At 30.0% G+C, this 13455-nt stretch overlaps 4 protein-coding genes across 7 annotated transcripts in view; 3 read left to right on the top strand and 1 right to left on the bottom strand.

The window, feature by feature from the left end:
* Septin4 (Septin 4) overlaps positions 1-888 on the top strand; it is a 58198-nt gene extending 57310 nt beyond the window's left edge. For 2 of the 3 annotated variants that reach the window (XM_076409723.1, XM_076409704.1), the window contains exons 5-8: positions 82-247; positions 306-459; positions 504-597; positions 658-888. In XM_076409723.1, coding sequence (XP_076265838.1) covers positions 82-247; positions 306-459; positions 504-597; positions 658-753 — 510 coding nt within the window. In that variant the 3' untranslated portion in view covers positions 754-888. The remainder of the gene's footprint in view (positions 1-81; positions 248-305; positions 460-503; positions 598-657) is intronic. The other variant, XM_076409713.1, reaches the window with a different exon arrangement.
* Positions 889-1011: 123 nt separating this feature from the next.
* LOC143199679 (ankyrin repeat domain-containing protein 13D) lies at positions 1012-8450 on the top strand. Of its 2 annotated transcripts, none has more exons than XM_076409670.1 (12): positions 1012-1276; positions 1355-1490; positions 1544-1616; positions 1671-1768; positions 1833-1976; positions 2424-2601; positions 2665-2893; positions 3023-3302; positions 3363-3524; positions 4558-4661; positions 5619-5701; positions 7384-8450. In XM_076409670.1, exons 1-12 carry the CDS (start codon positions 1178-1180, stop codon positions 7571-7573), a joined length of 1776 nt encoding a protein of 591 aa, XP_076265785.1. In that variant the 5' UTR covers positions 1012-1177; the 3' UTR covers positions 7574-8450. The 2 variants fall into 2 exon arrangements, with proteins under 2 accessions (XP_076265785.1, XP_076265776.1); XM_076409661.1 differs by having other exon boundaries at positions 3363-3530.
* Positions 8306-9456, bottom strand: mip40 (Myb-interacting protein 40). Its single transcript, XM_076409694.1, has 5 exons — positions 9195-9456; positions 8974-9141; positions 8749-8908; positions 8544-8692; positions 8306-8489 (listed from the first exon to the last, which is right to left on the bottom strand). Exons 1-5 carry the CDS (start codon positions 9377-9379, stop codon positions 8468-8470), a joined length of 684 nt encoding a protein of 227 aa, XP_076265809.1. The 5' UTR covers positions 9380-9456; the 3' UTR covers positions 8306-8467.
* Positions 9457-9515: 59 nt separating this feature from the next.
* LOC143199693 (tRNA (uracil-5-)-methyltransferase homolog A) lies at positions 9516-13221 on the top strand. Its single transcript, XM_076409681.1, has 9 exons — positions 9516-9787; positions 9850-10020; positions 10076-10231; positions 10382-10545; positions 10602-10758; positions 10817-11064; positions 11122-11353; positions 12671-12863; positions 12926-13221. Exons 1-9 carry the CDS (start codon positions 9629-9631, stop codon positions 13186-13188), a joined length of 1743 nt encoding a protein of 580 aa, XP_076265796.1. The 5' UTR covers positions 9516-9628; the 3' UTR covers positions 13189-13221.
* Positions 13222-13455: the final 234 nt, after the last annotated feature.

Below are 13455 nucleotides of genomic sequence, written 5' to 3'. Positions count from 1 at the left end.
AATGAAACTTAACAAGAATAAACTTAACATAGCAGTTATTCAATTTACTAAAATAAATGCATATATTATTTATTGTTTCAGATGTATGAATTTCCTGAATGCGACAGTGATGAAGACGAGGAATTCAAGCAACAAGACCGAGAATTAAAAGCGAGTGTACCTTTTGCAGTTGTTGGTAGCAATACAATCTTGGAAGTGGCGGGTAGAAAAGTAAGAGGACGACAATATCCATGGGGAGTTGTAGATGGTACATACATTACCTCTCTTAAAAATACCAACATCCAGTTTTCAATGTTTTGTTTTAGTGGAAAATCCAAAACACAGCGATTTCATTAAATTACGTACAATGCTAATTTCCACTCATATGCAAGATTTAAAAGATGTAACTGAAGATGTTCATTATGAAAATTTTAGAGCACAGTGCATTTCACAAATATCTCAGCATGCCAGAGAAAGAGGGTAAGATGAAAATAAATAAAACCATTAATACTGTTAACGTTAAGTTTCTCGTTTTCAAGAAAATTAAAGCGTGATTCAACTCCTTACGATTCTGACATATCTGAAACTGATAGATTATTACTACAAAAAGATGAAGAGGTATATTCAATGATTATATATTGATTAACATGTAACTAACTAATCAACTCAATTTTGCAGATTCGTCGTATGCAAGAAATGCTTAATCAAATGCAAGAAAAACTCAAAGAAACTGCTCAAGACACCAGAAAACTTGAAAGCGTGATTGATGTTTAAATATTTCTTATTTAAATAATGTATTGTAAATCAGTGTCTAGAACCAAAGAGTCATAATAATAATTTTGTTTTATATATTTATAGGAATTATTTATTGATGTAATTAGATATGTTAATAAAATATTATCAGAAAAGTATTGGCCAATTTTTATCCCTTCCCTTAATTTTGATTTTATGTGTTGGCAACAATTCAATTCCTTTGATGTATATTTGATCTACTATACTTTAGATTTTTAACATATAGCAGTTTGTACCACTGCAGTGTCATTTAATTTTCAAAACAAGATATGGCCGCTGTCAGATAGCATATCTGTCATTAACAGTCAATTTTTGTGAAAATTCTCGGATTTATCCCCACAGAAAATTTTCTAAGAAGCATGATTTGAACAACAGAAATATCTCCGAGTATTTTAACTAAATCGCTATGGTGTCAACGGAGTATATTGTATCTGAGTATCCCTTACATTGGTTAGTTTGGAAAAATGAACATAAACTTTTGGAGAAAGAACTTATGAATAATAAGGTGGGGCAACATTTTTTTACAAAAACATTGTTATTATTTAGACAATTAGTATTGTACCTATAATGAATATATTTTTAGCATGATAAGGAAAAGTTGGACAATAGAGGAAGAACTCCTTTAATGTTAGCTGTTACACTGGGTCATTTAGAGGCAACAAGAACATTGTTAAATTTTGAAGCAAATGTTAATTGTGAAAATAAGGATGGATGGAATGGTACTTATATTTAAGTTAAGTTTAAGTTTATTCTAAGTATATCTTGTTTTAAGTTGTCCAAGAAGCTGTTGCAACAGGAGATCCAGAATTACTACATATTGTACTTGAAAGAAGAGACTTACAGAGGTACACTTTTTTAATTTACTGATTAGTTTGTAAGTTTTCAATTGTATTTTTAAGATATACTACTCGGATGGCAGGTATACCAGATTTATTGAAAAAATTGAAAGAAGCACCAGACTTTTATGTAGAAATGAAATGGGAATTTACTAGTTGGGGTATTTATTGATTTCCTAATTTGTATGTATTCAATGATCAGTTCACTTTTAAATTTAATTTCAGTGCCTTTTGTTTCAAGAATGTGCCCCAGTGATACTTATAAAGTTTATAAACAAGGATCTCATGTTAGAATAGACACTACCCTTTTAGGTTTTGATCAAACTAATTGGCAAAGAGGAAATAGAAGCTATGTGTTTCAAGGACAAAGTAAGTAGAACAATAAACTTTGAAATTCAAAAATATTAAATAAATCATATCAACTAATTGTTTTATTTAAAGGCCATCTTCAGTTTTGTCCTACTATTAAAGGCAATATGAGTTATATTTATAGACTTAAATCTTTTAACAAGATTGGTAAATCTTAATTTATTCTATTTATACCTGGCTTTCATTTGCTAGATTTCTAAATCTTTTATTGATTTTATTATATGTAGGTAATATTATGTCAGTTTATTATGATTAAAAATTATCTTATTAGTAAATAAATTAAATGTAATGTTTTGATTGCTAGTCTTAAAACTTAGATAATTCTTTGTTTTTATTTATTGTTTTGGTTACATACCCAAAAGTGCTTATGATTTGTATATTTAAAGTAATATTTACATGAAATTAATTTTAATTTCAAGCAAATAATCTAATACACTTACTTTATAGATGATGGTGCTACTATGATGGAAATTGATCATGATTTAAGGCAGGTGTATTGTGAAGAAATGAGATCTAATGATGAAGCATTAGGAATTTTATTGCCAAATGAAGAGACTGTATCACAACGTCTTACCAATCCTATAGTAACCACTTATATAGATACAGATAAAATCAGTTTTGAAAGGTTTTTTTATCTTGTATTCAATTTGCTCCTGGTGAACATTTTTATTGAATAATTATTTTGCAGAAATAAGGTTGGCATTTGGGGATGGAGATCTGACAAGAATGAATCCGTCAATGGATATGAATGTAAAGTTTTTGGCGCCTCAAATGTAGAACTCATTACGAAAACACGTTCTGAACATTTAACTGAACATGATAAAGCTAGAACTAAGAGTTTGCGAACACCTTTGCAAAACTTTTTGGGCATAGCAGAAGTTGGGGAATCAGAGCAGTCTTCCACAGCATCAAACAAAGTATTAATCTCCTACTTATTTAAATTATCGAATGATATTTGAATATCAATATACATATACTTTAATATTATGAAATACATAGTCAAAAATATGATTATGATAAGTTAATAGTATGGTTTTGTATTCCAGGAAGAATACTCAAATAATACAAATCCATGTAATATAACACCTGAAGAGTATTTTGATAGTGATCTAGACCTTGGTACTCGAGATATTGGGAGACCCAAGGAGATAAACATAAAAGTTCAGAAATTTAAAGCAAATCTGTGGCTTTGTGAGCAATATCCACTTTCACTACCTGAACAAATATTACCAATAGTAGACCTTATGGCGATATCCAGTTCTCATTTTGCCAAGTTGAAAGATTTTATTCAATTGCAATTGCCCAGTGGCTTTCCAGTCAAAATAGGTTCGCAATTAAATCGAGATTTCCAGCATGTTCCTGTTATAATATAAGTTTTATTTTAAGAAATCCCACTGTTCCATGTATTAAATGCCAGAATCACATTTGGTAATATCTTCGCGACCGACAATCCAGTACCAAAAGTATCTACTCTGCAAGAAGAAAACAGACTGACTTGCGTTCTTGATGAATCATTGTTCCAATGTCCTACTAATTACGTTCAGATTGGTAATGGTAATAGTCATGACCATTATTTTTATTTTTTATTATATTCGTTTATAATGCGCTTAACTTACTTGAATATTATGTTTCGCTATAAAATATATTATTATGCACTCTTAGAATAAATTGCCTCAGGTATACTACTATATAGGGTTTCAGGACGGTTTCCTTATTGATTGATGTCCAAAGAATAAAACAAGAACACCAATTTTGGTCGAGAAATCAACTTTAGCGGTGAAATACATTTTAGAATAAATATATTACTATATATCAGAGGCAATGCATCCACCAAAAGTTACTGTTTTGTATGGGCCGGTATAATCATTAGTTCGTATTTTTTTGAGAACGACATTCGAAGGCTATGGGCATCAAGGGCGAGCGCTTCTGAACCATTATAACGGATTTCTTTTGGTTGAACGATATACGTTAATATGTATGGACGTAAATGACATCTCCACAACGCGGACACCACGATAGACATTCTGCATGAATAATACGAGATTACGGTTATCTCTCTCGTAGAGGTGACGTTAATTGACACCAAAATTATGCGATTTATGCCTTTATGCCCTTAGACTTTTTCTTGTGGGATTTTCTGAAGTCGCATGTCCACAATCGACCGATTAACTTTTAAAATTCTTAGCATGTTATAACGGTCCGTGCCACCGTTATAAGACGCATCCGTGAAAGAATATTCTATACCATAAATGGGGCTTTCAAAAAAGATTCATTCTATTTCAATATCGGCCCACTCTTATGGAAAACTACATATACATTGACAAGTGTTGTACTCTCAATAAAGATTAATTTATTATTCTAATTATAATTAACGAGCATTAAAACAAATTAAACCTACTAGTACAAAAACTAAAGGCTATATATATGATTGTATTAATGTTCATATTATTTTTATTTTATTTGTTACATGTTTAATTATTTGCAAACGCTGCTTTTTACTATCATTCACTAACATCTTTTTGTTAAATGTATGAGCTATTTTGATCCAAAACAAAATTTTGACCAGATTGAATGATTTCAGCTGCTGCAGATGGTCGACGACAATTCAGTAATGAAGAAGAAGATGACTTGTTGCAATTTGCTATACAACAGAGCTTAATTGATTCGGGAACAGAAAAGGAAGAGGTATAATTATTTAACTATTTATGAACCTTGAAAAAGTTCTTGCCATTTGTATGGGAAAATTGACGAGTATTGTTCATATGGAGCTACTACTTTCACTCTTTGATACAAAATAGATTGAAGGTTCTAAAATAAAAATGATGCTCAGTCAAAAGAAACAATATTTGAAATACGGCTGGTAGCGTTTTTACAGATTTTGCAACGTGGCCAGCGTTCTATTACAGAATCGAACAGAACAGAATTTTGTTTTATACCACTCAGTATAAACCAAAACTCTTTCTTTGTTTTCAGCACTAAAATTATAATTTTTATACGTTCAATTTCTACATATCGTTTCCGACCGAGCATATCGACGTTAAATCAGAACAAGGATGCACTACTCTTTAGATTATTATTATTTTTGAATAATGTTGTGCATTCTATTTTAGCCAAAATACTATTTTTTTATACTAAGCTTAATGTGAAGAATACATCGAGAACTTATTCAAGATCCTAATGTAACCCCGCCATAGTAAATCACCACAAAAGATCTCATATTTTACCCAATAATATTTCTATGGGAATATATAAGTAATTCTAAAATAACTTTATGGTCTATTTGACAAGAGCATATACATAAGACTGACTCATAACATGAATTTTGGCAGCATAATGAAGAAAAGATTACTATTCGTAAGAAGATTGGGACAACGTAATTTTTTCGATCGAATCTTCTTTTTGGGCACTCAAAGCTAAACCTTCAAGGAAGGCCTCAAAATAATTAGTTCATCAAATTGAACTTTTATGAAGCTCATTAGTAGGATGGAGTGAATAGTAATTAATGGAATTGAAGTTATGAATAATAAAGCAACCTACATCATCTTTTGCCGTATATGCTCTTCTCAAATAGACGGTAACTGGGATATATTGAACCACTGCGCTTGATCTTGATAATATAACGCAAGACGTATTTCTTTATAGGTCGATATTTGGGAAGCTCTTAGGGGACAAAAGCCATCAAGACCTGAAACGCCAGTGAATTATGAGGAACGTGAACTGCAAAGGTACATTTATAATTCAGTCGCTAGAGATATTTCTAGATTTACATTATATCACTCGTTTTAATCCCACCCTATTTTTAAATCAAGTTTACATAAAATCCTAATTTAGATAACAACGTACTATGTATTTTGGACTGTCCTACAATCCTAAAAATTGTTTCTTAAAATTTAAAATTAATGTTTCTTTTTTCGTACGACAAATTGTTCCCTTATATATGTATGCAGGTTGCATATGAATATTATATAAAACGCGTAAGATTTAAAAACAAAAGCTTTTGTTTTACTTGTTTACTACTATTAAGGTATTACTATTCTGTCTTACGAAAATTACGGCAACACTGCCGATTTTAATGTAACGAGACCCTTATGATGTAAACCATATTACCGATACATTGGATATCCAGTGCCGTATTAATCGCGCCATATAATCTCTCTCTCTTGGAGCAGTGCCTGGGCGGCTTACTATAGTAGTTAAATTATCTCCTGTAACTTCGTCCGTCAGTTTGCCTTTATGATATTCTGAATTACATTGTATTACCAAATGTTCCATGCTTAGCCCTTATGGAATGATTTTCCAAGTATTGGAATTGAAAAGCACTTCCAATAGTCTAACGCGGTAGATAGCTAGAGTCATTCCGGTAGACTATATTAGTTCACAACAACTTCAATCCAGTTTTGGTGGTTACACCCTAAACTGCGAGACTTGTACCAGAAATCCATGGACTAGAGGTGCTTTTCAAAGCAAGAATGTTTTCTAATGGTAATAGTTTATACCTATGGCTCTTTGATCCCCTTCAGTTTTTAAGGATCTTACAACTTGAACTGCGGATAGTTTTACCCAAACTCCATTTGACTACGTGAAAGAATAGTTCCAATCCAACGTCACTCTCAACGATTCTGGTTAATTGAATAGATTCAAAAGGGGCCAGCCTTATGATATCCTCGAAATCCAGTAACTGTGCCAATTATGAAACGTTAGAATTTAAAAGCAAACTTTTATTTTCGAACCGAACCAACGGCTCAAACAATACCGCCGCTTCGATCCTATTGTAATATGAACAAAAACAATATATCAAATTCTGTATTAATCACGGTATATAACGTATACGTCGATGTGTACGTAGATTTTAGTTTTACCTACCTATTGGATTTTATAGTGGCTTTATTTCAAAATAATATAGTTTACGGTATTCGAAAATGTTTGTTGCTAAAGGTTAGAACTAATGTTTTCTAAAAATGCAAAATCGAAGCAATTAAATTTAATTGGGATTTTAAAGATTCCAGAAAAAAAGCCATATTGTTAAATAAGATTTGAATGCTCCAAACTGTAACAATTGTTTTGGTTAGACATAATAAATTTATTATTTCAGCCCTGTCATCCATTTTACAAACATATCAACACCATTTTTGTAGACATATTCTTCAATTGTGCGCTAGTTATCTCATATCTCGGCCAATAAAGAATTTTAAATTATCATGAAGACAAATTCTACCATAATACCTCTATCATAAAAAATCGAATTTTTGTTTTGGTCATTCATATTTAGGCTTTAATAGATTATAAAAGAAAGTTTCACTATTAATTATTACATTTTACAGTTTTCGCAAATATATAAAATTAAATTTTGCGCAGCTTTTACTTTATTTACTTAGATTATTGATATGTGAAACTTTCTCTATTGTAGAGCTATACAAGCCAGCTTAGAGCAGTATCAAAGTTCCGACGCCAAAAATAGTCCTAACGCCGAACTGGATTACGACCTACAAATGGCACTGATGATTTCAGAAAAAGAACGCGAGAAAGAAGAACAAAATAGGATAAATGAAGAGAAGATGTTGGAAAAGGCTTTAGAGCTTTCTCTAATGGAAAAATAACCCAGGGGAACTAATCTAAGACATGTTTACATTTTCATCGGAGTATATATAATTTTTTTGGTACACGTAATTTTTTGCAATCACGTTTATCATCAATTATAGTTAAATGGGTTGTGAAACATTTCTCGTAATCAAACATTGTTCTAGACATCCCTGTACTTATTTAACTTCCATATTTCTGAAATATAATGAATGCAGCTATAACAGATATCCATACCAAGCAATAGTAGAAATATTTACAAAGTATATTTTTCAAATTAACCACTGTAATAACAAAAAAATATTTTTTTTCATCTTCAAAATTTTATAAACAATTTCGAGATCATTGAATTAAAAAAATAAAATTTAATTTCATAGTTTGCAGGAAAAGAAATCAGCCCTAAGACAATTTTATTAGAATGTGCTGAAAATATTAATGATTGATTTAATGTCATTTCAATTTACATGTTATATACTATAGATATTATTATTTGAACATAACACCAGTCATTTTTTTTTAATTCCAATATAATTATATCCAAACTTCGGAGTATACTGTATATACCGAACCAATTGACTCTAATGGTCCTCTCAGAATTAAGAAGCTAAGGTACCAGAAAAGAAAGCATTTGTCTAATATTATGTTATTAACCATATACTTTAGTTATGTACTAATTTATTATACTAGTTAGACACATTTTTATTGTGATATAACATTTTAGTTAATCTTAGACTTTAAATAATACATCATCCTAGATTTGAATTATTTTTATTTCATTATATCAGATATTTTAGCTGTTTGTTATCTAGTTTGTTTAAGAAAGTCCTTATTTATATTACTTTGAAAATTAAATCAACCAGTACTAGATTAAATAAATATCAATGATTTGTTCATGTGTTCTAGTTTTTTTGTCTTTATTCCATATTTTCTTGAGCCCTTAAAAATCAATATTACATTATAAATAGAAGCAACCAAAGTTATTTAACTTACTTGTTATATATTTTTTGTAGAATATGAAAGCTGTTTGAATAACGTTCTTCATTTTTTATTGCACTCTCAATCCATTTCTTTTTTACTTTAACCCATCTTTGCAAATGATTTCTGATTAATGTATTTTTATCTACTGGTGGTGATTCTTCCTGCCATATCATAAGCAATAATATAGTTTTATTGATACACTCAAGGTAATACTTACATAGTTTAAATTGATATTATCTTTACACTGTTCTAACTGTTCAGGTAGTAAAGATGGAATTCTAGTTTCAAATGCTTTTAAAGGAGGAGGCAATCTTTTAACATCAATTGCTGATTCAGACCAAGAAGAATTTTCTGGTTCTGGTGATGAAAGTCGCCTCCTAATGTTATATAACAAAAATAATGAGTAGATACGTGAACTGATTTTTTATATACAAAAAATTACTTTATAATTCTCTGTGGATTCTTTGGCTGATTTTCCATCCATGCTCTACAAAGTGGATATAATGGTGTTTCTTCCTCAAAACGGGCTAAATCGACACTTCTATCATAAAGTTTCATCACATATGTATGATGATAAGGTGAGGGTAGAACATCATTTTTTTTCTTATCGCTATAATTCAACAATTGCTTCATTACAGTATAATAAAATAATAATGAACTTACATTCTCCTTTTTCTCGTTTGCCCATCATCAGAAGAATCACTTTCATCGTCGGAGGACCTTTCAGTTAGTTGTCTTAAAACACCCTTTAATCTACCTTTTGCGGTAAGATAATCATTTGCTACATTTTCTTCTTTTATTTCAACTTTAACAGGTGAAGGATTAGACAATCTCCGCTTTTTTGTCATTTTAAATTATTTATTAACTCGATATTCAAATACTTAGTTTACAAATTATACAAACAGAACTCATTTGATCTAACTGTCAATTATCGTAGGTCAATTTTCCGAAATTAAAACCAAATCTAATTAAGTTGGCAACTCTGAAAAGGCATGCACATATAACCTAACATTTCGCTTGTTTTGTATTGACGAGTGCAGCATTATTTTCTTTACAGAATATATTGGCGAGTATAATATCTTGTATTTTATAGAATTATGGAAGAACCAAAAATTGAAAATGCAGAAGATAATGAAGACATACTAGAAACTGCGAAAAGCGATTGGGATCCATATGCTTATTTAAAAAGAGGAGATTTTTCCTCTGAAAATTATAAAATTGAGATAAAAAATTTGCCGAAGTTTTATGGAATCAGGGTAAAAAAACCTTAGATTATATATACATGAAAATGCAACTTAAATCATGTTATTATTTTAAGGAATTCAAGAAATTGTTGAACGATAAGCTAAAATTAAATTCCAACAAAATTAAAATTCCAAGACAAAATAGCCCATATGCTTTTGTGTGTTTTCGTAATGATATAGACAGAGATAATGCAATTAATGTTATCTCGCAGTTTAAATGGAAAGGAAAGGAGTTACAAGCAACTGTAAGTAAGTCATTTAATCTCATATACATATATAAATTATTATTGTATTATATAGTATGCCAAAGCATCAGCAGATCCTTTAGTTCGTAAAAGAAAAGAGGAATTTGAAGATACTAATCCAGAAAAGAAACAGAAAACTGATGATCTATCACAAGAAGAAAAGGTAAAGTTATCAACAATACCATTGGCTGATTTAGATTATGAGGAGCAGGTAGGCAAAAAAAAAAAATATATATGTATATATATATATATATATATATATATATATATATATATATATATATATATATATATATATATATATATATATATATATATATATATGTAATAAACTAAATATAACTAAATATATTATATGTAGCTCAAAAATAAAGAAAAGGAAATTAAGACAATTTTAAAAAGATTGGGTAATGACTTATCCCATTATAATATAGAATTAAGAAAGTGGATAGAAAAGCAGAAAGAGAAATACAATGGTCTTCCCTGTGAATTGATGAATATTAGATATTCTGAATTTAAGGATGAGTAAGTTAAAAATTTTAACAAATTGTTAATTTATGGTTAATTTTTTCATATTGTAGGTATCGAAATAAGTGTGAATTTACAATTGGAGTAGATCAAGAGACAAATCTTCCTATAGTAGGATTTCGAATTGGTTCTTATGTAAATGGTGAGGTGGAAGTTGCTCCTGTTCATAATTTGAAGCATATACCAAATTCTATGAAAATAGCTGTTGATGTAAAATAAATTCATAGAATTTTCATTACTGAAATGTATCATTGAAAAATTTTTTTAGCTTTTCCAGCAATTTGTAAGATCTTCAAAATTGCAAGTTTTTAATCCTGAACTACATTCAGGGCATTTTAGGCAGTTGTGCATACGCATTGCATCTGAGCAATTGATGCTTATTGTGGGAATACATCCTCAAGATTTAGGAGAAGATCAAATAACAGAATTTAAAGAACAACTGGTAGACTATTTTGCAAATGGTGAAGGAAAAAAAGCAATGGTCACATCATTATATTATCAAGAAATTGTGAAAAAGTAATATTGCATAATTTGTTAAATTCTAAACTGAGTTAATTAACAATCATGTTTTAGAAATCCTGGTGAAAATTCCACACCAGCTGTGTTGTTGTGGGGTGACAGTCATATTTATGAAACAATTTTGGGTCTTAAATTTAGGATATCTCCCGAGGCCTTCTTTCAAATAAATACTAAAGCTGCTGAAATTTTATATAACTCAGTTATAGAATTGGCTGAGCCAACTGAAACTTCTACTATGGTTGATGTTTGTTGTGGAACTGGAACCATAGGACTATGTTTTGCAAATGTAAGTTCATTTATAAATAGTCTATATGATATGAGTTTTTCAATAGAATTGAAACGGGTTAATGTTGAAATGATGTAATATATATGTGAGGTATTAAAGAAATTATTTTGAATGCATGGGATATAACATTGTTCAATATTCTAATAGTGGCACAACCAAATATTCTTATGGTGCCATAGATACAAGTGATTTAGTTTTTAGTGACCCTACTCCATAGATACAAATTGCATGATTGTCCAGGTTATTGTAGACTTTAATGATATCATTTACTTGGTCTGAATAATATACAGTCATTCAATGACTGAATTAATAAACGGCAGGTCAAACAACATTGTCGTCATAGGCTGCAAATGTTAAACCTTTGAAATTGAAAAGCCTTATATAAGTAATTTATTATTTGTGAGACATTATAATGCTAATGTTTATTTCAATATAATATTTTTATTATCATCTTCAAATTGATAAAACAGGTGTTTGGAGAGAATGATTGCAAAATTACCACCAGAAAAGATTTGTCATATTTGCATCCATTACTAAACTATGGAAAAACCAGTTCTTATCTCAAATAAACATTTCAAATTTTGGTACAGATGGTTAAATCATTTGGTTTTTGTAGCCGCCAAAAAGGTCAGTGAATAAAATTGAATATCAATAAAATCAACAATCGCACTATCGCTGTATCAATATCATGCGAAAATTTGGTAAGAACCATTATTCTAACTCGGTTGTCTCGTAACTTTGTAAACTCTCAGCGGTCAGAAAACTCCCACCAACTCTAAAGATTATCATTAATCATGTGCCTGCCCTAAAATCAAATTTATTCCTCAGCTTCCAAAGTGTTTAGTTTCTTTTGACATAGTTATTCATAAATTAGCGACTATATCATTCTAATAGACCTTTTTTTCTTATTTTATCCTTTACCAAACATCTCGATTCATTTTAAGGTATTTCCCAAAATCTATGAATATTAGTTTCGTTAATATTTTATTCGTAAAGAATCGTTAAATATTCAAATCTACGTTTTTGACGACTTGTTTCTTTTTCATTTCACTACCAGTGTCATTTATTATTCCAAGTAGCTGTGTTTATTGTTATATTATACCATAAGCCATGCCAATTGCTTTTCATAGCAGCTATAATTCTATGTTTCATTGGAATCATAACTGTAGTATTGTACAGACAAATGGTGGTAGAATTAAATATTCATCATCGAGTACTATCAAAAATTATGAATAAATTTGTCGTATCGAATCGTTTTCTAGAATGCAAGTAAACTGATGTGTAAGTGAATGTTGGAAAAATTGTTTATCTTTTCAGAAATGCCGACAAATTTTGGGTCTGGAAATTGTTCCTGAAGCTATAGTCGATGCGAAAGAAAATGCAGTGATAAATAATATCACAAACAGTGAATTTTTCGCGGGTAAAGCCCAAGAAATTTTAGGTTCGGTTTGCTTCAGATCCGGTAATGATGATGTTTTTGCCGTTGTGGATCCCCCGAGGGCGGGATTACGTAAGTTCATCATATATTTTATTTAATTTTATTGTTATACAATGTAAGATATTTTCGCACAGATAAAAACGCAGTACTTCAACTTCGAAAAATAACCAAAATCAACCGACTAGTTTATGTTTCCTGCAATCCCAAGCTAGCGCGGAAAAATTTCATTGATTTAGGGCGACCTATATCTAAAACTCTCCACGGAGAATGCTTTGTTCCTGTTAAAGCTGTTGCCGTTGACATGTTTCCCCATACAAACCATTGTGAATTAGTTATCTCTTTCAAACGGTGGGACTCAATAAACAAGGAAGAAAACAAGGATTTGTGTATATCATAAAGTATAAATAATAAAACAAGAAATTTTACACTATACTGTTTTTTTTATGTATAAGAAACAAATAACTTTACAAATAATATTTTAAAAAAGTTCTATAAACACTTAACATGTAACAACGATTTTACAGAATGCTAAATATTAAGTAAAATCCTCTTCAACTTATTTTACTATTAGTGTCGCCAAAGTTAAAAATCTACGAGACCATCAAAAGCAGTATTAGACATTTACTTGTAGCTGAATATATTTCACTGTTAAAATGTAAAATTA

Source organism: Rhynchophorus ferrugineus, unplaced genomic scaffold (assembly GCF_030347505.1).
Source record: "Rhynchophorus ferrugineus isolate W39M unplaced genomic scaffold, kcgeb_rfMv2 rfM1, whole genome shotgun sequence".
Lineage (NCBI taxonomy): Eukaryota > Metazoa > Arthropoda > Insecta > Coleoptera > Curculionidae > Rhynchophorus > Rhynchophorus ferrugineus.
This window is presented reverse-complemented; position numbering and strand designations above follow the sequence as displayed.